The 25,761-nt window shown below is 38.0% G+C and overlaps 1 protein-coding gene across 4 annotated transcripts in view; it reads right to left on the bottom strand.

The window, feature by feature from the left end:
• Window positions 1-25,761, bottom strand: part of Rims2 (regulating synaptic membrane exocytosis 2) — a 383,342-nt gene that overhangs the window by 267,579 nt on the left and 90,002 nt on the right. For all 4 annotated transcript variants that reach the window (XM_013512858.1, XM_013512859.1, XM_013512860.1 and 1 more), the window contains one exon: window positions 7,205-8,130. In XM_013512858.1, coding sequence (XP_013368312.1) covers window positions 7,205-8,130 — 926 coding nt within the window. The remainder of the gene's footprint in view (window positions 1-7,204; window positions 8,131-25,761) is intronic.

Raw genomic sequence — 25,761 nt, 5'->3', positions numbered from 1 at the left:
CACTAATATCTGAACACACTTCTAAAACTTGATAGGTTTTAGCTCTAACTAGTTTCACCACTGACTCCTATGATTGAGAGGATGTGGATAATTTTATTTCATGAAATAAGTTGTATTGCTTAAAAACTGAAGCATTATAACTTAAACTCTGAAGAAAATAAATTTTTCCAGCAGAAAAAAGCAAAATTATAGTGTTTTAAGTTTTTTAAAAGTTAGACAATATGAAGATTTAGTAATCTTTTACAAAATATCATTAACTGATGTCAAGATGACGATCTAAAGTGAATAAGAGGTACTGCATAGTAAAGCAAGGTTGGTTGTGGCCCCCTCAGGTGGTTCTGAAAGTGAGGAGGGCAGAACAAGGGGACCAGAATGGGAGGGGGTGAGGAGAAGAGCTCTGCCCCCAAGCGCGCTTGGCCATGGCTGGGGAAATTTAAGGATGTCAAAACCGGGGTCGAGTTCTACCAGCATCTACCAGAGAGAAGCCAGAAATGCTGCTAAACACAGAACACACAAGAGAACCTCACAAAATGGTCATCCAGCCCCAAACGTCAACGGTATAAAGGTTGAGAAACCACCTCTAGATTCTCAATAAGTAAACCAAAAACGAAATTACAAAAGCCGATAGTATGTTGAAGATGTATAAAGAACATTTTAAACTTTGAGAAGGATATCCAAAATTCAAATTCAGAGCTACCACAACATCAGCAATCTAAGGCTCATCTGTTCCATCACTTCCAAGGCAAAACGAGGCAAAAAAGAAAAGAAAAGAGATCAGTTTGCGCTTTCATAACCCAACTGTGCAGCCCCAGCTGGGCCTCGCTCTGAGCGACTGCGTGGTGCATAACATAGCAGTCGTCGGGGTGTGTTTTGCCCTGAGAATCTCCATTTTATGAAACAGCTGCTTAGTCCATTCTGAGTGCAAATGCTGAGGCAGAACGACTTGTTAATTTGTACCTGCAGACAGATAACCACCAGATGCTGGGCACACCAGACTTACCCACAGAAACAATGCCCAGCTGCCTGGTACAATCACAAGGCATGAATTAATAAATACATGAATCTAGGTCTTGTTAATAGAATTTTCCGATTTATTAAATTAAATCAGAGACACATGAACACCTGTAACATGCAACTTATATGTTTATCTATGTGTTTATCACACGTACCAACCAACACATGATACAACGAACCCCTCACTGGAGTCATACAAAGCAGGGAAAACCAACAAGGGCGCAGCAGTGCCACACCTTCAGGTCAGTTGGTGAGAGCAGCATGCAGTCCACAGGCCACGGACTCTGCCCTCCAGCTCTGTCCCCTGGCTTCAACTCAGCTCTGTCGCCCCATGGGGTACAGCCCAACAGAGATGCCCACCTTGAACCAGCTCAGTCTCAGCAAGCCCCTGCCTCCTCCCAGCAGCCCGGCCGGCCTGCAATCCTATCTGACAACCTGGGGTAACTTTCGCATCTCCGCGGACTCTGACTTGGCTTTCAGTGCTCCTCTTAGAATCATGCAGCTGTTGTTCTTAGCCATTCTGAGATGGTCATTCTGTTCTTAGCCACTGTGTGATAGGATCTGAGTATTTTATAAATATTACTAAGATTAGAATAAAAGAAACTGTGATTGCCTGGCCCATCCGGCTACTGAGTGAACCTTGAGTACTCACCCTGATCAGGCTGACAACATTGATAAAACTCACGAATGTATTGTTAATTCTGATGTGGGGAGAGACACAAACATGCCCTGCCTGTTGCTGGCATGGCTCACTCGCAGAGCCAGCGCAAAGTACACTGGCGCGATCGGGAAGCATTACAGAAAGCAACTGCATCGTACTGAACTAGAAGATCAGTGAGACGAGCTTCACCAAGGCGCACAGCGCCACAGAGATGACTAATTCCTCTCTCTGCCGACGCTGTGCAGTGCAACAGCCTTCAATTGCTGCTTATTTTAGACTTTCAATTGCTTGAGGGTAGAAAAAATGTGCTTTTCATCTCTACATTCTTCACCGGATCCAATCCCACACCTTGCAAACAATATGCACTGAAAAAACACTTGGCAGAAACATGAGTAAACAGGTGTTTAATATCAATAAGACGTGGAATTTCAGGTCCAAAGTACATCTCAACAAGTATATCCTCCTAAGCCTAGAAGACAGGGCAGATCCTGGAAAAGGTGAAACCAGCACAAATGACCACAGACCATGTGCCCACAATTATGCTTTCATTCAAAACACTTGAGCATTGTCCTGCAGAAATCTTGACTATACAGAACATTACCTAAGGAACCTAAAAATGATTTGAACACCTGCTACTTGACAAACAGTATTCAATTCCTACAATTACCAAACAATAGAAATGCTATTACTCTGATGTACACGTTTATAGGTAAGGAAATAGACCTAGAGTGGTTTAAAAAGTAGGAAAAGATCATGCTGTTAGTAAATAACACACAAAAGATTTTATCTTAAACTCCAAAACTGAGACTCCCTCTTCCTATTAAACTTTTTCGTCACTCTTACAGGAACAACGGCAATCATGGATTGTAACTATCAGCATAACTTATTAGACTATAGTGGATAAAGTGACACTGATTTCAAGTTTGAATGAAATTCTTTTATATTGAGAATAATGAAATCTATCCAAAGTGACAAATGAGTAAAAGTCAAAGTCATCAATGCACCAATGAAGCTAAGACAAGAAAAAAACAGAAGAGTCAAAAGGGTACAGGGGAAAAAAGAATTTTAAATTGAATGAATTATATGCTTGCTGTGGATTGCCAATAGAATTTTTATTATTTAAAGAGCAGGAAAGATCTTAACCTACTAGGACCCGAAGGAATTCTTCTGCAATGATAATGTTACCTGTTACTATCTGTGACAGTTTTGGTTAACATTTTAAATTTAAATTACTTGATCCAAATTGCCTTGCATAGTTTTGAAAGGTAGTGCACTGAAAAAAAAAGGAACAGAAAAGTCAGAAAAATGAGAAAGATATCTGAGTGGTAAAACACATTCTCTGGAGTTATTCAGCCTATGAATAATAAAATAAAAGGATGATGATCTTCAAAAGTTAGCTGTCCTCACAAGAATGATGTCACCACATATAAATATGCGAGGAATAATGGATTTAAATGCCACTAATGAAACTTCTTCAATTACTAGGAAGATATGTCAAACATTAGTTAAATACTAAGGATGGTTACGAATCACAATGTCAGATATCTTTAAAAGTAGTTTATTCCACATCTCACCCCAGAAAGATGGCCATTATCAAGAAATCAACCAATAACAAATTCTAGAGGGGCTGTGGGGAAAAAGGAACCCTTCTCCCCTGCTGGTGGAAGTGTAGGCTGGTGCAACCACTGTGGAAATCAGTGTGGAAATTCCTCACAAAATTAGGATTAGAGGTCCCATTCAACCCAGCTATTCCCCTCTGGGTATTTTTCCAGAAAAACTGAAAACATCATACCACAGCAATATATGTGCACCCATGTTTATAGTAGTGCAATTTGTCATAGCTAAATCTTGGAAACAACCCAAATGCCCATCAACAGAGGAATCGATAAAAAAGATGTGGTATTTTTATACAATGGAGTATCACTCAGCTATAAAGAAAGATAAACTTGAGGCCTTTATAGGTAAATGGAGGCAACTAGAGACCATACTCATAAGAGAAGTAAGTCAGACCCACATGTCTAAACATTATATTGTCTCCCTAGTGTAAGAACCTGAAAGAGTAAATAAAATCCAAAAGGTACAATAAATATTGTGGAAGGGAAAGAAATTGCTCAAAGGGAAGGAATAACTGGGATGAGGGAAAGGAGAAAAGAAAGAAAGAAGGAGGGGAAATATATAGATATAGATATGGATATATAAATATAGATATACAAGGATAGCTGGGATAATTGTACTGTTGATGTCTATTGGTTTATCAAAAGAAACAGTTAATGCTTAAATTTTGGTTTTTTTCTTGACCAATTTGGCATGCTTATATCTGGTAATCTGAACAAATACTTTGAAGACAACAATATGCCATATAATACAATTGCTGAATTCCTACCATCTTCTTTAGTGAAGCTCTGCATCATTTCTAATGTTTTTTATTACTTTTTATTCTCTTTAATTGTTTGATCAATCTTGCATTCTTGCACCTGGTAATCTGAGCAACTTCGTTTAAGATAACAATATGTATTATAACAATCCTGTTAATTCATATCATCTTGTTTTGAAATCCTGTACTATTTTTATTGTTTTTGTATTGTTTAGTTTTTGTTTTTGTTATTTTGTTATTGTTTTTCCCTTTAAAATAGGAAAAGTAGTTTATTCCAAAATCAGGTTGATACTTCTCCCACAAATAACTAGAAATGCTACTCCAATAAAGGGAAGTCAAGCTATGCCGTGATTCTTTTTCTTTCCCATCATTTCCAGTCTCTCAGCAAGTATAATTTCACCTCACTAAATTCTACTATTGAAGAAATACTGAACAGGCAGAAATCACTTCATTCAGATTTCTTGCCCAAATCTGAAAGTATGACTGTCTCTCGGCAATGATGTCAGCAGACACTGCACCCTGTGAGACAAACCATTAGAAAGTGACGACGACGACTCTCTCCAAAAGCATCTACTAGGGATTCAAGCTCGGGAAGAATTCAAATACGAGTGACATGTAGTTTCTTTCTACATTTAACAAATGCTTTAGTTTTGCTAAATAATATCATGTAAGATTTTAATTTAATTCATACATAGCTCTTTTTTATGGGAGACAGTTTACAAAGGAATCCTGCAATTCCTAAACAAAATTCAAGGCTTTAGAAGGCCACCACATAGAAAAACATGCAAGTACTGTTGTGATGAAGTCACTTTGTTTTTCACATTTTTATGTAGCAAAATAAAGGTATTACTTTAGCAAAGGTCAGTATAAGTACCTACCATATAGAATATAATCTAAACTACCAAAAATAACAAGTCTATCCTTTTCTAATTTTCTAATAGCAGTATTATTATACAATCTGACAAATGTGGGAAATGACCACACTAAAGATCACTAAATATACTTAAGAAAGTTTAACTGCTTAGGGAAAATAAAATTTCTAAATAATATGTGCTAAACTTGATTAATACTACATATATAATTCTCTTCGGGATAGTCATTTTTTAGTGAATACAATTTTCAGGTAGTATATCAGTCAAATGAAATGTAAAATAAATCTATAACAATTTATTCCAACTGCACATGCATTTTCTTCAGTTGTTGAATAACTGTTTCATCTTGGTTGGATTTCAGTGCTTTTAGTGTTTCTGTCATTTATTTATGTATAATATACTGTATTAGAATTCCATGATCTGTCTGTCAAATTTTCTATCAGTGCCACGCCTTAAATTATTATCACTTTATTAATATCTGTCGGGTAAATTCTTCATCACTACTCTTAGGTATTCTTACCAGTATTTTTTCCTTTCATATTAAGTTAGAAAATAAGAAATCCCAAGGGTCCAATTAGGATTCTGACTATAATGTTATTAATTTGAAAGATTATTTGGCATGCATCTTTACAGTAGTAAGTCTTCCCAATTAGGAACATGAAATGAATTCACATTTTCTTTTATGCTACCCAGTTAATCTTTAGAGTTCTTCTCACAGGTCCCCTTATTCTTTGTTAATTATTTTTAAATCATATTTTCTGTTTTTAGGTCAGAATAGGAACTCCTCTTAATTTATATTTTCTAACTAATTACCTTTGATACAGTATAAAATGACTACATTAATTTTAATCTAGCTGCCTTCCTGAATTCCCTCTCTGATTCCCGTTTATTCTTAATGAGGAAATGGACTATTCTCCAAATGGTATGATACACTGAGAGAGGCGGGAAGCAGGACTGTACAAGGGATGCATGTTCTCATCAGTCCAGCACATTCTGTTACACACCAAAATAAACTCAAAAGTGACGAAAAAATAAAACTAACAAAATATAATGCTAAATGTGTAACTGATTTGGGGATGAATAAGAGTTTCTAGTGGTGAATAATGAAAAAAATCATCAAAGATATAAAGGTTTGATTTGGCATTAAATTCAGTGTTTCTAAATAATCAGAATTAATGAAATGGGAAATAAATTGCAACAAATAACAGTTAAATGAGGTAAAACTCTAATATATTTTTAAAGTGCTTATAAATCAATAAAAGAAAAATGAATTACTACCCAATAGAAAGATGGGCAGGAAAGAATATTAGAATAACTCAATAATTCAAACACCAATAAGCCTACTTTAAAAAATTTAAAAATCAACCTCACAAGCAACTTCAATTTAAAAGAAGAAATAATTGTGTGTGTGCACACACGCACATGTGTGTGCATATGTGTATGTGTGTGCAGGTGTGTGTGCATGTGTGTGGTGTGTGTGTGTGTGTGTGTGTGTGTGTCCTTTAGTTAACTGTCAAAGTTCTGGTGCCATGAAAATAAAAGCTCGCTCAAACACATCTGACAGAAGTAGAGAATATTATAACCTTTCTGGAAAACAACATGGAAATCTGAATTGAAGCTTTAAAAATAATCCAAAGCACAAATATATACCTTTGACATATTCAGGTATGTTGGTAAAAATTATATAAAAAGATTCTGTAAACAATTGCAATGCCTCAAATACTTAGCTGTGTTACTTTCTTGTGATAGAACAGTAGTGCAGCCATTTAAACATATTCTAAAGAACACCTTATAGTTTAATATAAACTGAAAAAAACTCAAGATACAAAATTATTTTTTAAAAGTACAATATCAATTTTATAAATCTATAAGCTACATATGCACAGGTGAAAAGGAAGAAAATAAAATAAAGGGTTAACAATGGTCATATGGGGGAAGGGAATGTAGGTAACTTGTCTTTCACTCTCTATACTTTGAGGATGGCCTCATATATTCTACAGTGACTATATTATATGTTAATACGGAGACACAAAAAAAAGAGGTATTTTTAAATGAGAGCTAATATTCTTAAAATGTCATCAAGTGATGCAAGGAAAAATTTCAGAAACCAAGCAAGAAAGCATTTTGGAAAAGACTTTTCTACTACATGAACAGAAGACTCAATTTTTTCTAATCGGAGACTTTTTTTCACGTGACCAACATGATTAAGATTTTAAACGAAGGTAGGAACAGCTCACTACTGAAGGTTAAATACTGACTTGTAATCTAAAACAAAAGGCTTACCTTTCTCACTTACACTCTCACTTTCAATCTCAACATCATCACAGCTTGTGTACTCGGGTGTGGAAGCCAGCTCCTCCTCTGAACTGCTCAGTGACACCTGCCGCATTTTACCTCCCTTCTTTGATTTATGAGGCTTTGGTGGGGGTGGTCTCACTGACTCTGACTGGTCCGAACTGAGGGAATCATTCCTCAACATTGTTTCCATTTTTTCCCTTTTCGTTTTCCGTACAGCAGAGCCGGGGTCTAGGTGGTGCTGCTTCCTTAGTGAGTCAGTGCGCCTCAGGTCTGGTCTATCAAGGGGTATTGGACTCCTGCGAGGGGTAGGAGGACTATGGTTTGTGGTCCTTTGTGGATAAGAACTTTGTCCCTGAGCCTCTCGAGTTCTTTCCATTGAATACGATCTCTGATTTTCCATCGCAGCTCTCCGTTCAGATGTAGACCTCTGCCTTGATGGTCGGTCCATTCTTAGCAGAGAAACCCTGGACTCTTCCAGCTCAGCATTTGCCAAGGAGACATCACTATGCCTTCTTTCGTGCCTCGCACGGGACACCTCGGCGTGGATGCGCATCTGTTCCTCATAGGGCTGAGGCTTCACGGGGTAACGAGCCAGATTTGGATCGCTGCGGTAGCGGGCCTGGTACTCCTCCTCTCTCCTTTGCCTGTCATATTCGTCTCTGCTCTCCACATCTTCATCATCTACAGTGTATTCTTTGGAATGCCTGTGACTTCTCCTGTTGGAGTCCCTGTAATTTAAATGGTCAGGTTCTTCATAAAACTGAGGTTCGTGTTGAGATCGTCTATCAGCATAATCTGACGGCGATCTAGGCATTGCGCTATCAGAAGGGGCATACTGTGAATACTCCTCGCTTTCTTCCCTTTGGTCGTATCTTCTGTTCTGATCTCTGGACACTGACGGACTCCTTTTCCTGTGAGACCAAAGAAAAAGAACAGTGCTGAGAGCAACATTTAAGCAAAGCTACATTTTGTTGATTCACTTCCAGGTTGAAGGACAAGTTCAAAACTTCTTTTGGCCATTTTTTTTTTTTCATTTTAAAAATATACCATAACCAAAGTTTTAAAAATATTAATTTTACCCAGTTTGAACAGGTCATATAAAAGGTAATGTATTGTGGTTATTGAACGTCTACACTACCATATATGAAGAGGACTTATCCTCAACAATCAGTTAATCAATATTATACTCTGCTGCTGTCAAGTAGTCTTTAAGCTCACTTCTTCTCTTGGCTGGCTACACTATGGCTGCACCCGTTATTACCTAGGAGCTTAAAAAATACTTCCTTCTATTTTCTCAGCTCCTAACACCTTAATATGAGTGATTTGAAAATGTTATGAAGTCAAATGACTTGCCTAGAGAGTTGAATTCTTTCTTGTGAAAACTTAAGTGCTAGCCTTTAAAAATCATTTTTCATTGATCTATCTACATCACTTCTGTATTGGCTATCTAAACCTTCATCTTATATCGTATGTTGCCAACCTGTTTTTATTCTTGATCTAACTTGAGAGAAGTAACTTAAAGAAATATCAACAATGATTATTCATTCATCACAAAAACCCTAGAAATCAGAAAGGATTTCTATTTTTATTCCATCTCCATTAAGATAAAGGTCTGCTCGGTGATACTTCCATACTTGTCTTCACACCTAACTTCTCATATTTCCATACATTCTCAGAGAGGAGAGCACGTAACAAGTTATCAACCTGCCTCTCTAACACTAATATAAGCCAGTGGACCTATAAAGAAAGAGGCCAGTTGAAGTTAAAGATGACCAAGATTCAACAGCAGGGTTATGAATTTCTTTTGGTTGGTTGGCTGGATTGTTTCTTTTGTCCAAAAGCAGAAGTAGAGGAAGGATAGAGTGGAATGACACAATCCAGCCAAATCATCACTCTCCCCTGAAATTTCCCTTGTGGTTAAATCCCTTTTGACCCATATCTAAAATACAAACTGCCAGTGAATCTACCCACAAGATTTCACTAATGAAAACAGAAACCCTCTTAGGTTTTTCCAGTACAAAGGGCACAGCAATAACTGAATGGGCTGGAGAAAAGGCGGCCAGGGAAGGTAATGGCAAGGGTCTCAAGACAAGGGGCCTCGAAGCGGACATCAGGAAGCTGCTGTGACTCTCAAGTCGTTGCCCCAGGGATCTGAGCTGCCCACTGCATCAGGGTGGTCCCTTAGCAGGGGCTTCCCCAGGTCACCCTAAGACCCACACATCTTGACAAAAACTACTGCTGGCAGTAACAGCTTCTGGATAAAGTTCACCTTTAAAATCACCCCTAGAGACAGGGTGTCACCCCCAGGGAGGCTGGTTTGTTGTGGAGTAAGAAGAACAAAGTATGAGATGTCATCAAAATGGAAAAGCATGAGTTCATCAGGAGAAACAAAAGTAGGCTATTGATCTTGACCTGAAAATGAAGATCATACAGAACTGTGAAGTTGTTTTAAAAAGTTAAAGCAATAGCACAGGACTTGATTCTGCCACATTCAACCATTGCAACAATCCTGAAGGATAAAAACAGATGAAAGAGGCGGTGAAAACATCAACAGGTTTTAAAACCATAATAACTAGGCAGCAGAAGGTCCTCGTTCATGACATGGAAAAATTATTAGCCATCTGGTTTGATGACAAAAAAGAATGCCAACGAGTCTTTCGGGAAATCAAGCTAAGGCACCCACTGTCTTCAAGACTTTGAAGCCGGCATGATAGTGCATGACTGTAGTCACACCACTTGGGAGGCTGACGCAGGAGGATCACTACAAGTTCAAGGCCAGCCTCAGCTACATAGAAAGTTCAAGATCAGCCTGAACTGCATAGTGAGAGCCTATCTCAAAAAGCCAAAAAAAGACTCTGAAGATACATAAAGGTGAGGAATTGATGGGAACTTTTACATTCATGTCATGGATGATTCTAGTGTTTGTTTTTTGTTTTGTTTTGTTTTGTTGTTTTGTTTTTGGTACCAGGAATCAAACTCAGGGCCTCAAGCTTGCCAGGCAGGCGCTGTACCACTGAGCTACATCCCCAGCCCAGTTTCAGCAGTTTTGTGGGAGATTCAACCAGCATAATCAGAGTGTCGATGGTGAGGCGGCAAGTCCGGACATAGAAGCAGCAGAAAAAGTTCTTGGCCAATTTGATAGTATCAGAAAGGCAGCTACTGCCCAGAACAAATCTCCAATGTGGGTGAAACCGAGACTTTTTTGGAAGAAAATGCCTGAAAGGTCCTAGGTAATATGATGAAGTGAAAACACTGCCCAACTTCAAAGTTTTCAGGGACAGAGTCACATGCTGTTGGGAGGAAATGTTACTGGGTTCAAGCTGAGGCCTTTCCTCCTCTGTTGCTCCGAGAACCCGTGTGGATTGAAGCCGGTTAGTGAGCAAGCGCTGCCTGGGTACTACTGAGCCAATGACAAGATCTGAGTGACGCGAGCTTTATTTGAAGACTGGTTCACCAGCTGCTTTACACCCTCACTGACGTCTGGAAAAGGGCAGTTCCTTTAAAACTGTCCTCCTGCTTGATAATGCACCAGCACCTTGATGATCCACATGCAGTTGAAAGGGTAATGCACTTTCCTAAAAATGCAACTGCTGTCTTAGAGCCCACGGACCAGGGGACTACAGCCCCTGCTTGCCCACAACGTTTTGCAAAGCTGTAGCAAAAACAGAAAACAGTGAAGTAACCCTGTGACTTCTGGACATCACACAACACTTTAGCCTGCATGAAGAACACTGAGCCAGCTTGGGGAGGAGTGACGGGAGAATGTGTGCAAGGCATATGGAAAAAATGCCTGGAACATTTCATGCATAACTCAGATGCACGTGACAAAGGTGAACACGGCAATCCCAGGAAGGAAGCAGCTCTTGCTGACACGCTTACTTTGGAGAGTGGAGTGCACGACCTTGAAGGACCAGTGGGACACACGAGGGAGAGCGAAGCGCGGGAGATTTAACAGGGTTGGAGACAGCAGCCCGGAGAAGAGTGGGAGGAGGAGGAAAGAACTGAGGAAGTCCTGCACCGAAGAAGCTGTCTGCAGAGGGCTTGTGGGTGCGCTCAAGAGTGAGCACAGCTACATGAGAGCTGGAGGCCACGGACCCGAAGGGCTAGTGAAAGGAGAGCAGCATGTGAGCAAGCTTTACGGTGCTAACTTGAAGTTTCTGAAGCGAAGGGAAATGACAAAGTAGACCACACTAACAGGGTTCTTCCTGAAAGCGGGACCCAGGACGCCTAGTACTCCTTCTTCCACTCTACTTTGTCATCTCCCTTACAGGGGCCTTCTGCATCTCCTGATCCTAATTCCAATGACGGTGCTGATGAGGACTTTGAAGGGTTCCATGATTAAAATGTTAGCTTGAATGCCTTTTTTTATGTATAGTTCTATATATCTTGTTTATCAAGCCTCAGTGTATTTTTTGGTATGGCACGCCTTGTTTATACAGCTCTGTAATTTTTGCTGACTGTACAGTATAGTATAGTATTGTAGTTTTATGTTCTGTTGTACTTTCGGTGGGGGGGGTGTTTAGAGACAGAGTCTCACTGTGCAGTGCCCAGTGGCCTTGAACACAGTGTGTACTCCAGGCTGGCCTCAAACTCTTGGAGATCCTCCTGCCTCAGCCTCCCAAAATCTGGGATTATAGGCATGTGCTACCATGCTCAGCTATTCTGTTATACATTAGAGTACTGCACGTAAGAGTTATGTAAATAAAAGCAAAGTCATCAAAAAAATCACATATAAATATGAAGCCAGGGTAGAACCTAACCTGGGACCATAAAGAAAAAAATCTTAGAGTAAATGAAAGGACTAGTCTATCTCTTGATTATTTTACAATAAAGCAAGTGGATAGGATATGATTTTTTTCTACTTATATATAAAACATTTTGAATGTAATTACAAATTTGTTTTGTTTTGTTTTGTTCTGTTTTTGAGCAGTGTCTCCCTATGTAATTCAGACAGGTCTTAACTCACCTAGCCCAGGCTGGTCTTGAATTCACAGCAATCCTTCTGTCTCAGCCTCCCATGTGCTGGGATTATAAGCATGTACCACTATGCCTGGCTTACAAATCTTTTATATTACAACTGCTACATAAAACTAGATTTTTACAGTTTGAAATTTACAATCAAAAATAGGAAACTCAAAATGAATATAGTATTAACCTACACAACACCATGTACCATTCACTCCACTTTGCTCATTATTTGTATGTCAAATGACTCAAGAAGAAAAAACTAGCATGGAAGTGGTATCCCATGGAAAGACAACTAGTGTAAAGGATCTGCATCTTAGTCCTGCTTTTGCTATTAATCAGTTATTTAAACCTATATCACCATTTAACCTTAGGGATTTTATGCTTTTTAGAGCATATAAGAAGCACAGATTCACAGCTTAACCTGTATGTTATTTCAACAAATATATTAGATAAAAATCAAATGCTACATGCTATAATATAGATTAGGAGCATAGGAATAAGATATGATTCTTGATCTCAGGAAGCTAAATGATTCTAAAACCTTCATCAGTATCTCAGGGGCTATAATCTTATCAGATATAAAAATTTCACAGAGTTCATTTATCTAAATGAAAGCTTAACGTGTTAAGGATTGCCAGTAATATATTTACCATCACACTTAGTGTTACAGAAGTATTAAGGAAAAAAAAAAACAATTTTATTCCTACCCTGAGGAACTAACATGAATTTTCTGAAAGCAAGCATAAAGTGAATATTGTATAGTCTATGTAACAATAATATAATAGATTTGTTTTATTGATAAATAAGACTATTTCCATTCCAAAAGAACAACTATTAATAATTAGTTCTAGAAAAATCATCTCAGTGCTTTTTAAAAATCAAACCACAGGAAAATTGAATTAGATATTACATCTAGCAATCACTTCATTACAGAGATTATGAAATCTGCCTGAAGCATGTGAATTATACTATACATGCTGAACTGTACTGGCTTTAAGTAAAAATGGAACAATGGTTAAAATCTGACAGTGGTGACTACTGTCACTGTTATTTAAAATGGACACAGGTTTTTAAAGTTATCCTTTAAAATATAGCATTATGGTATATTAAAGCATGTGAGAAGCAAGGTAAGACTTCAGGATAAGATTAGCAAACAATGAAGAATCTGCTATCAACTACTCTAAAGTATTAAAATACTCTGTCAAAATAATTTCTACCAACTATATCATAAATTATGTCATGGATACTCCCCTTTAAATTTTAAAACTTCTAATTTTCTTAGACTTTTTTGGGAACTGAAGAAAATACATAAAGATTCAAGTACTATCTCTCTAATCCATATCTTTGCTCCTGGCATTACTATCAAGTGGGAAACACTGGACAGCTAAAAGAAAATAATGATGACTTGCACATTTCTCTAATGAATCTTAAAGCCTTTAACAGTATTTAACCCATAAGACAGAACTCAGAGAAATGGAGTAATTCATCTAGGATGTTATGTATCACTTAGTTCTTCAAATATTCTGAGAAATTAAGAGATACAGAATTCAAAACTGTGCCTTACTATACAAATAAAATGTATTTGTGATACTAATAGTATCCTAGTTTTTACCACTTTAATTCAATTAATCCCTATTTTCTAACACATTATCACCATACATTTATATTCACCTAATATTCACGTTATAGTCACCTAATATCTACTCTCTCTCCTTACTGAAACCTTAACTGTTAAAAATATTTTCTCTTGCACCATATTATACAGGTCTGAACTAGAACCAAAATCACATTTTAAACATCTTAAGTCTGTTTTGATGAGCATCATTTCTATTCATTGCTTATCATTTTTTTATCCTATGGGCTACTAGTCAGTGTATTTCTAAATATTTTAGCTGTACAACACACTCAATACTTGATTATAAATGTTATTCCAAATATGCATAAAAATTTGCATTATAAACCCTACCAACTACATTCTTTAAAATTCCATATCCTAAAATCATACCATATGATCAGAAAATTGCAAACAAGAAATTTCAACTCCAATTGAAGTTATTTTCATAATTTCCCAAAGATAGTCTCATTTTACATATTAAACCATCATGTTTTACCATGATTTCCTTTTAATATCTACAATCTTAACCATTTTACATGGTTTGTGTTAACTATGCCACCTATCATATTGTTCATATTTACTGCAACATAATCAAGTCTCTGAAAATACAACTCAGTAACATTTGAAAACATTTATAAAGCAGTGAAAATTACATGAAACATTAAAATTAATACTCATGTATTTCAAATCTTAACTGAAATTATCCTATTTTTAATAATAATATTAAAAGTAAAGAATCTGAAGATTACTAATTTCTCTAAATTCAAATTTGTAAGTAAGCACTATCTTTATAGAAATATCACAATCTTTATTAATATAGATCAATAAAACTGACATTTTATGATTAAAAGGATATGCTATTGGAAGAATCAATAATCTGAAAAATAACTCCATCTTTTAAAGCATGTTATAAGCCATGGATATTGCCAAATAAATGAAAGTAATACTGTACAAATACAATTACACAATGTTAGCCATATAGTTTAAGCATAACATTGCAATCGAATTTTAAATTCAAAGCTGTTAAAGCAGTTGAGGATTCAACAAAAGTATACGATCCTGTAAAATCTGAAATATTCAGTTTCCATTCCTGTAATTCTTATAAAAGGCTTTCAGCAAATTAAACCATTTGTTTATCAAAAAAGCATACAATATTACAATATTTAACATTTTTATTTTTACCTGTAATTCACCCAGTGCACATCTGTCGAGCATGAAGCATCATGTTGACAAAAATACATCAACACTGTGCCCGACAGTGCTTTCGTTTAATCCTTCTAGCCCTCGCAAAATCATAGGAGGCATCCTTAATCAGATGATTCGCAAAGTCTCTACTTGCTTACAATTATTTTATTTCAAACTCAATTACTAAAAAGTTACATACAGATCAACGCTCGTTCAAGGATGAAGTCATAAAGTCCTCTAGTGAGGGACCTGTGAAGAAAGGTCATTTTTTAATGCTGCTCCCGTGGGCTGGATATAGCTCCAGGTCAAGTAAGAATGTCCCTGCAAGGAGGATTACGGTGCTTAGCTGATTAGTGCCTCACAGCACTGGACACCAAATGCAATCTAGAAACAAGGCACTTCTCATCACTGCCCTTAAAACTGCCACTTTCGGAATCTGTGAGATACATTTTTTCATATAAATCAAAGTGCTTCATTGTGTTCATCACTGATAAGTTCTGTTGCTCAGCTTCTTCCATAAAATGTGTGGTGATGATACAAGACAGTGAAGGGTGAATGGAATAACTTCTTTTCAATTACTCAATAGCAAGTTTCTTAATCTTTACCCCAAAAAAAGTTTCCTAAAGGTAGAGGAAGCAAAACCAGAAATTTAATTTTAAAAAAATATGTTCCATGAACTAAAACGTGGTTAGACACTGAGTTTAAATCGAGATTTGTTCATTTTAATCCATAATGTAGCATTTCTTTACCTCCAGTCACTCAAAAACTAAAAAAGAAAACCTTCCTTCCTATCAAAATCCAATTACCTAAATATTAGTATTATACCTCTGAGAATTATATGTAAACAATTCCAAATAAACTTACATAAAACTGATAATTAATTCTGTTAGTCATGACAATATTTTAAGCTTATAACAAAGTTGAAGGCCATGTTCAAATCCATGAAAATAGTATGAGATTGGTGTTCCCCTATTGGAAACTCCCCTACAGTAGACAGAAATGTGTCATTTCTGTCTCCCAGCCATCTTGCCCTAAAATTGCCCTCCCAAAATAGATACAGTTTATACTAGAAGATAATTTAAACCTGTAGTGATTTGCTAGTCTTTAAATGTCCTATCTGAGTCTGCGAGGGCCTTAGAAATAAAAAAGAAAAGTCCACTGAGAATACAATGAGAAGGTAAGAGAAACACAAGAGGAAAAGAATGCGTGTTCAAACAACAGCTACCTACCATGATCGTTAGTGAAAGCCCGGTGACCTTTCTATTCTTTTAGTATTGTAGGTCCTTTCACTGAACTTCAATAATTCGTTTAATGAACCCATCCCATTCTTTCCTCCTTTTCTTTTTATCCCACGGAGACAAAAGACAGATTTTTATTAGGGTCTAAAACTTAGTTAATTCAGATAAAAGTAACCTCCTCCTATAAGAGGAAACAAGCGCATTTATGAGCACACGGTGCCATCAAAACATATCGTGAATGTTCAAATTTTAAAATTTTTATTTCAGCAAAAGGCATACTGCCGTTAATCAGCTTCAAAATACTACTCCTTGCCCCCAGACACACTTATCCCATCATTCTTGCCACTTTCTGAAGCAGTTCTGGAAGTCTTCCCCGAGTGCCTTTAGTTGTGTTGTCCACGGCTGCCTCAACGTCCTCCATCAATTCAGAACATTTCCGTCCTTGGTCATTGTGACAGCGCCAGACCTGGTGGTTAGGGTGGAAGAGGCCACAGCCCCGTGGTTTTCTGAGCCCGCCTTCCGCGAGGGGGCGCTGTGCAGAAGCACCGGCTGTCAGTCCCACCCAGGCACGCTGGCCTCCCCGCCGCTGGCGGGCTCTCGCCCTGGCGGGGCTGCCCAGAACGCGGCTCCCCAAGGGCAGCGGCGGCCGCACTGCCTCGCGTTCTGATCACCAAGACGCCCTCCAGTCTCTCTCCACTCTCACTTTCTCAAGGGGGCCGAAGCTGCCCATCCCGTTCACACTCAGATTCTTTCGCTCCCTGTTCTCTCAATCCTAATTAATCCCCTTAATCAGCTTTACTTTGTAATCTTTTTCCATAACCCGTATGACTTTTTAGTTATGATTTTTAAGAAAATGTGACATGTTTACTGTGTATTTTCCAATGCCAAAATATAAATTTTACAGGTGAGGATCACTATTTTGGCCCTGCTATCCTAATGCCTGGCACAAAGGAGCTCAATATTTACTAAGTAAACAAGGCATTTGCACCATATTAAAAATTTTTTCATTTGCCTAATTACGCAGCTTATGTATAACTCAAACAAATTAATTTCCTCATTTGTATTTTACCTTGAAAACTAAACTTACAAATTGCACAAATTAGTACTTCAAGTGAACCTGCAGAAGATGTCTTTAATGCACAGGTCTTAAGAATATCTAACTCTTCATTCTCTCAGCTAGTGAGTCATTTTTGTGCTATTTTGTTGTTTTGTAGGAGTGATTTCAGAATGTAAGACTTTTCCAAATATGTGGAAAAACTGCATTGCTTCAGAAAGGTAGAGAAGGGGAATTAAAAGAAAGCTGTGTCTTGGCAGCAAACCACCCCCCCCCCGCCAAAATTCAAAAATAGACCTATAGCTCTAACAATTAGCTTATTGCTAAGTCTTATGAGAACATTAAATTAAATTCTCTTAGAGAGTGGCAGGTACAAAGAAAGCACTTGCTAGATAAGAGTTCTTGTGAAAGATAATTCATACTAACCAAGTCATACAGAACTATTTGAAGCAACTACTAAGACAAAAATGGAACAAAAACAAATAAAATATACTTTATTTAAATATGAGAACTTTCATAATACCAATGTTTGAGTAATGGAATCATTCTTATATAACTCCTGCATGTTTATGTGCCAATAAATACACACAAGGCAGGTAACACATTTGGATATAAAGTAGAAAGAACTCAAATTATTTCTACATAATGTGCATTCAGGTCTACCCCAAATCAGTTAAAGAATCTCAATTTATCTTTCAGTTAACAGAATATTTCTTCCCAAAAGAAACAGCGTGTAACATGCACATCAGAATGATATGTGAGCTGCTCCTTAGCTATCTGTACCAATAGGGCATTGCTTCAAATCACACTTCCATCAGCCCCACTGTGGACATGTACAAGGTATTACATGGAAGACAGATTGTCTTATTCCTTACTTCTTTAAGACCAGTAAAGCACTGTAACGTAGGCTCTAGCACACTGCATCAATGGCTGAAGGTAATTTATCATTATATCTCGAGATGCCATTAACAACAGGCCCAACCTCAGGAAGTCAACCCAAAAGCTACACATCAGCGTTTCAAAAACATTGAAAATTACCATGGAAATTTCCAGGAATGTTTTCTGTGGAAGTGAGGAAGCAATGTACCCAAAGAGAAAATCTTTCGTAAAATAGCTCTTTTCAGCAATTCTGCCCCTGTAACCTCCCTTCACTGAAGCTCTGATGGCCTCTTACCAGCTTCTTGGCCACACTCCTCTACATGTCCCTCTGCTAGTGACGTGTTAGAGCCAGGGAGTGAAGCAGCGAGGCTTGCGGGAGCCACACGCCACTAGCATGATGCGACAGAATGGGACAGACACGCCAGTGGTGGTAAGCTTTTGCAGAACAATGCTGTTAACTCTCAGCAGGTGTTTCTCCGTGCACTGGTAGGCTTCAAACATCTTTTTATTAACTACCACATTAAAAGAGGGTGTCAACTAGGGGCACGCGCGGCGTAACGGGGATGATGAGAAAACACATTAAGTAACAGAGTTAGGATTCTCTTGTGAACGTGGACACGATTTTTACCAGAAATTCACCCAGATAAATTATGTGCTCTTACCACTTCCATAGGAAAATTTCTTTAGCAATTTTTAAAATCACTGATAGAAAATATCACTGTGAAATCATTTACTCAATCTTTAGTTTATATCTGTTCACTTAAAATACATTAGCTAACAAGCTGAAAATGGGTGGATTTTTGGGTTAAAGTCTCCTGAATGAAGGAAAAAAGGAGACGCACTCTGCAAGAAGCTGTAGTATCTGTTGTTTGTCCTCTCTTAGCTCTCTTCCTTCTTGGAAGAAAGGGAATGTCTGCTCTACTTCCAGTTCTGTGGCTTGGATTGAATTGGTCTAGCCTGCTCCAGGTCTAAACCATGAGTAGCAGAGCTTGTGCACATGTACCATCCCTGTTCTGAGTAACCAGCACAGTAAGCTAGCTGGTCCAACCATAGCAACTTTCAAACACACGTCTGGCATTACTGAGGCAGAGATTTCCCACTTGCTAACTAAGGAGTCACGTAACTCCTAGAGCTACTAGAAGCAGGACCATCAGCTGGAGGAAGCCTCACCCAAATGGATTCAGCATGTTCCCAGCAGAAATTAAAAATAGAAAGAAATTAGCTCTTGAGTCACATTACATAAGTTTCAAGATCAGCCCTCACCAGAACAAATGTGGACCTCTGGAGTTTTCAATCAGGTAAATGAAGTATCTTCAATTTTTAAGCCCGTCTAAATTGCAAGTAAAATCTGTTCGGCTGACAGAACTTGAGACAGACCCTAAAATCTGTATTTTCCCATCTCAGTGGCTGTCATGATGTGAATGGACTCAGTTTCCATGGAAACTGGCTTTGCCTTCACGAGAAGCAAGCGCTCTAGGACCCTCACATATGCTGCAATCACATGTTTCCCTTAAAGTATTTCTAGTTTCACCATAAAAACAGTCATTTAATAAGATCAAAATCTTTTCTAAGAGCAAAAATCACAGAACTGCAAATTTAATATTAAATTTCATATGATAATTATGGCATTAGGCTTGTTCTATTTAAGGCTACAAAGAGACAGTGACAAATCATATCCAACATGTGTGAAACAACAGCAACAGCAGCTGCTTTGCAAAACAGTAACTCACACTGAGCTACCCCAACCAAATTCTAAGCTAACCCAAAATGCAAAAAAGGCAGATACCAAGTGAAATATTACTGTCATTATCAACAAAACCAAAGTTGGAGAATTGGTCTATGACTATGTAAAAACTGAGCTTCCTAACACCAAGCTGTAGCATCACACAGACCACATGAAAGACAGTATCTGAGTTTAACAAAAAGCGTTTCCTACCTACCAAAGCTCTAGGACACTTACATCTGGAATTGTGCCATGGTAAAGCAGCAGAGTACACATAAGACTGCATGATGTAAGGGTCAAAACGAACGATCATCTGGAGCAAGATGGCAGCTAAGATCCTCCACCAGCGGTTTCCCCACAAATACACAAATATGAAGAACACTATTCCTGCATCAAACCAGCTCCACAGAGCCAAGACACCCAGGTGAGAGACCACAGTGCCTGGCTTTTGTGTAGTAAGAAAAAACACATTGGAGAAGGCAACATGGAAAGCACTGTCCTCCTCTCCCTTCCCCTAATTCCAGGCAGCACAGCCTGGCTTTCAGACAGAAGCTTCCAGCTCAGAGGAGAGAGAAGTACATCTGTGCCCTGGTACCAGCTTGCCACGGTGAAACCCAGTGCCAAAGAGAGCCCCACGCCCCATTCCACAGGCCAGTGCTCACTCAGATGGCACAGACAGCCACTATCATGCTTCTCTAACCTTGGGCAGCAAAAAGGAGAGTGATCTAGCTGAGCAAAAGCTTTGGCAGCCAACAGTCAGTCTCCAACACCCATCCCTCAAAGTCAGGCTCACCACCATTACCAGGACAGTGCTCACAGACAGGGCCTCCAGACCTGCTCCGGTATAGGCAGGGCTCACAACCCAGGGACACAGACTTAAGTTTCAGCCACCATCACCAGCTGCAGCACAGGCCTGAATGCACCTCACATAATGTGCAACCTAACTTAGTGTCAGCCTTGGCGGCCAAGGGACTGCCTTCATGGACACCATGAACACTACCACAACCTTGAGTACCACGGCACTGGTGTCAAGCAGCAACACCTAACCTGATTCTGTGGGTTTTCTGTTCCAGCCAGTGTCCCATGAGGATCATTACAGGGGCCTACGGCCATATGTCACCCTCAGCAGTAGGTAGCCCATACCAGTATGGGTCTTGCTCTACCTCAGTGATGAGCTGGTCTTGGCATCCTATGACTCAGGGTGGTCACACTTGTATCTTAACATCAACAGTGGAATATTAATTAATACAAATAGGAAAATATAACTAACAAGGTCTTTCTTCCTGGGGAAGAGAGATGCTGTCAAATATTTACCACGGCACACAACACCACTGCTCCTACATGAAATCAGAACTTAAGAAAAACTTCTGCAAATACGATTTCAAATGATCCAATGATCAGTGTAAGGACAGTGGGCAAAGAAAGAGGGTGTGAACATTAGTTGCTCAGTGGATCATAGAAAAAACTACCACAGATGGCACTAGATTATATAACCCAATCTGTCATGAGGTATCCCCTAAAAGACTATTGTAGATTCTCACATTATACAAAATCTTTTTCACATTATTTGTATATTAAAATTATGCTACATTTCCTGGCACAGAGATTTTGAAAGGGCAAAAAGGTAAAATGCAGAAAATAAGTAAAGTAGAAATAGAAAATTTACCATCAAACCCAGGGGTGAAAGGAGGGGACACTAATGAAAGTCAGGGGAAAATTGAAAAAGACTCTAAACCATGCTAAACATCCTAAACTTTCACATTGAGGTAAAAGGGACATCATCAGATGTTTTGTACTGGCAGGTAGACTGGTTACAAAGGTCTGGTTAAATCGAAAGGTAACATCAAATCTAGTAGCAGGAAGATCAACCAAATTATTCCAGAGAAACTCAGAAATCATAAAGTCCTGAAGAAAGACAGTGAAAGGGAATGAAACCACACATCGAGGAGGTCAAATCTGTGGGACTTTAAACAAAGGAAGTAAGAAAAAAACAAATGTTGATTAGATTTTTTCTTGACGTACTAAATAATTCAGACTTGTAACAGAGGAAAGGAAAAAGATGTGTTAAAAATGAAAGAGATGATCTCTTGCCCAATGAATAAACATATTTCATAAATAACACTGACTAGTAAGAATTTGACAGTGTTTCTCCATTATTAACAAAGAAGAAAAGATGCCCTACCTAATCCATATAAGCATTTCTGTCTGTTTTGTAAGTAACACTGCTAGAATGGGAATGAGTCCTTGAAGACAGTATGCTAGAAGGGTAGCAGTGGTGGTGGTGATGGTGATTTCTCTCAAGGGAATACTGACTCTGTAACAGGTAATGTTGCAGGTACTTTACATGTATCCACCAATTCACTTTTCAAAATAATCCTATGAATAAGGTTCTATTATCATCATCTCCAATTTTCAGATGTATTACCAGTATTTAGTTTCCCAAAAATCACACAGCTAGTATATAGCAAGAAGAAATTTAAAATATTCAGAGAAAAAGTTTCCTTTTCAGCTTTCACCTGTAGGTAGTCTACCTGGTACTAGTTGGACTCTGGTATCTCCCCAGCAAATATAAACAGTTTCACAGAATATCAACATCACAGGCTCACCATGCCTATCATGGAACAAGGCAAAAACACTACCATCATGTCTGAACAAAGATAAAAGCGAGGACACTATGCAACCAAAATGACAGAACAATTCCCTCCCCTTGCTGCTATGAGTGACTATTTCTTCTCTAGTAACAACTCTTCAACCACTGTCCTGACGCTCTCACCTCCTAGATAAAAAGATACTCAAATGACACCACATTCTATCAGTGTGAAATTCACACAAGTTCCATTTCTATGAAGCCTTTTCCAAATTCTCTAATACAAGACCAAATCCTACAGCAAATTTTCCTAATCCCTTTTGAGATGCCCTGCAGTTTCGCAAAGTAACTGGCCTCATTGCTGCAGCAAACAATAAACCCAACTTTGTCCTAAACATGTGTTTTTCATTGTATTTGACCAGAGGGCACCAACACCAGCTGCTGAGGCCCCAAGGCTTACCTGCATGAAATGCACGTATCAGGAAAATTGTCAGTTGTAAAACCAATTACAAAGCTTGGAGAAGAAACAAAAGAAAAAGAAAAGCTAAAAAAGAAATAGTGGATTTGGTTTAAGAAAAAGCATGTATAAAGTGCTTAACCTACATCCCTAATTCATAATGACAATGTATAGGACTTCGTGTTACATTCGATTTTTCTATGTTTCACTGCACAGTAAGAGTGCACTGTGTTCAAAGCCACTAGCAGACAATGAAAATCTTACCATTATAAAAAATTATAGGGAAGTATCATTCCAGGTTCCCTCATTATATGAACTGAACATATTAAGCTTAAATAAATATTTTATAGTCTAATGAGTGATAAAAGTTTTACAAGGAAAAAATAAGGCTATACACAATTTTTCGCTTAAATAATGCTGTCTGAAAAACATGAAAAATTTAATCAAACTTGTTTTAAAAGCTACTTTTAACCTTAACGCACAGAAATTTATTCATGCAATTATCATTTATACTGTCTACCAATGTATACTTTTTTTACCTCAAGAGGAAATTTTAAAAGTACTGCAGAGAATCATGATCTTTTTCTAACTTAAGTAAAAAAACAAAAAAAAATCACTGTTTAAGGATCATAAAGAGAAAAATTATAAAACAGGTACAGCAACAAGAAAAGGTAGACTTCTGTTCATTCTGGGCTACTCGAAAGAATCCAAGTTCAAACAACAATAAAAATGAGTTCTACTTTTTCAAGTAGGAATCTCATCTTTGAGGAATTTCATCACCCTTGACGAGTTAAGACAATGTCCGTCACTGAGACGAGCTCTAATTCCAGGACACTCGCTAGTTAACTAATTCATGTCTATGCCTCCGAGCAACACTTTCAAAATGAAGAAATTTTACAAACTCTGCACTCCCAACTGTTGGAAATTACCCCTAGCGCTACAAAAGATGTCCAGTATATGTTAACTACATGATGAACACATAGTTAATAAGCAATCATTAACAAATTCCTGACAATTACTCCACATCATGTGTATTTAATCACAATGCTCATTTTTTTAAATTATAAGACCTAGTAATAGTGGTTTAATACGTTGGTAAGTAGAACTTTCCAAAGCAGCATCTCCAGGAAGTGCTATACACTGAACAATGTCAGCAACACTGCCTCTGACCTTCCCAGTGAATCATCCCAGCTAGTCTCACTATTCCTTACTCTAAACCCATTTAACCAGTGAAATTCTCTTACATAGAAATGAAAAAAGAATTCTTCATTTAATTTGTTCTTTTTACAGATTTTTCTTTTAAATACTGGAATGGTGATTTTTCTCTACCTCATTTAATTATCACAAACAACTGTGTGAACAAAGTTTTATTATAATAATACCCTTTGAACAGATAAGGAAAGTGAAACTTCCAGAGTTTAGGAAAAAGTAATTAAGGAGTAACAGATCTGAATTTCAGCTGTTTGCTTAACTCCAGAACCCTCAAACCCAAAGCTGTCCACTCCCTCGGGCAGGCCTCCCAGCGTGCTGGATGACAGGCATGCACCAGCAACCCTGGCGTCAATTTTTTCTCTGTTAATCTTTAATCTTTCATGCATACCTTACTTTTCTACTAACTACAAAGTTAATGAATGTTAGACATAATGAGGACTTGAAATATGAATAAAATATTTTTCACTACGTCCCTACATTTTTTCTGAGGATAAATGTAAAAAGGTCACACAGCCCTAGCCAGGACAGTATCTCATGTCTGCTTTGGCAATAATGTGCAAAAAAAATTTTGAAGCTCACTTCTAAAAGCTAATGTAAACTGGGCACGGTGGCACACTCCTGTAATCCCAGTACTTAGGGGGCTGAGGCAGGAGGATTGCTGTGAGTTCAAGGCCAGCTTAGGCTACATAGTGAGTTCAAAGCCATCTTGGACTACAGAGCAAGACCTTGTCTCAAAAAACTAAGGATAAAAAAAAAATCTAATAATCAGTTAAGATTACATATGGCTAGGGGCCTCAGAAAATCTGTCAAGCAGTAATTCAAACAGCAGGGGTCGTTTATTACCTGTACAAGAAAAAGTCACGCCAGGGCTGGTGCAGCACTGCATGGTGCCCGCAAGGCCCAAGCCTCTAGTGCTCTGTGCTGCAATGCTGGACCCAGGCTGCTACGCCTCACATTCCCTACAGGGGCCAGGAGGGGAAGGTGGGAGGCAAGGTCTCTGCTTTGCAGCCCAAATGGTGGAGAAGAATCCATAGAAGAGCAACGGAGACACGGTTTGTAATGAACACTTATTGAGGTTACACAGAATACCTACGCGTCTTGTGATCTACCAATAATTAGTTTTTCTAATTAAGTATAAATCTAAAAATATTTAATTGATTAGAATATAATGATACAGAATATTAAATGCAGCAATATACTGACATATAATGGGAAACTTATGATCAACAAATATTTTGAGATGAAAATACAGGTTAGAAAACACAATTTCATATAAACATATATTTTAAACCAAAATGAGACAGGCATGGTGGCACACGCCTGTAATCCCAACACTCAGGAGGCTGAGGCAGGAGGATCATTGTGAGTTCGAGACCAGCCTGGGCTACAAATTGAGCTCAAGGCCAGCCTGAACTGCACAGTGAGACCCTGTCTCAAAAAAACAAAAACAAACAAACAAACAAAAAAAGACCCAAAGCAAAACTTATGCTTCACAGCTTCAAAAAACTGATAAATGAAGACTTTTAAAATAAGCATAATATTAAATACTGAGAAAAATTTTCTTATAATATACATGAACAAATATTTGCTTAACATTAATGAAAAAATGAAAATAAGACAGCAT

This window comes from Chinchilla lanigera, unplaced genomic scaffold, assembly GCF_000276665.1.
Source record: "Chinchilla lanigera isolate Chin_1 unplaced genomic scaffold, ChiLan1.0 scaffold00016, whole genome shotgun sequence".
NCBI classification, from domain to species: Eukaryota; Metazoa; Chordata; class Mammalia; order Rodentia; family Chinchillidae; genus Chinchilla; species Chinchilla lanigera.
This window is presented reverse-complemented; position numbering and strand designations above follow the sequence as displayed.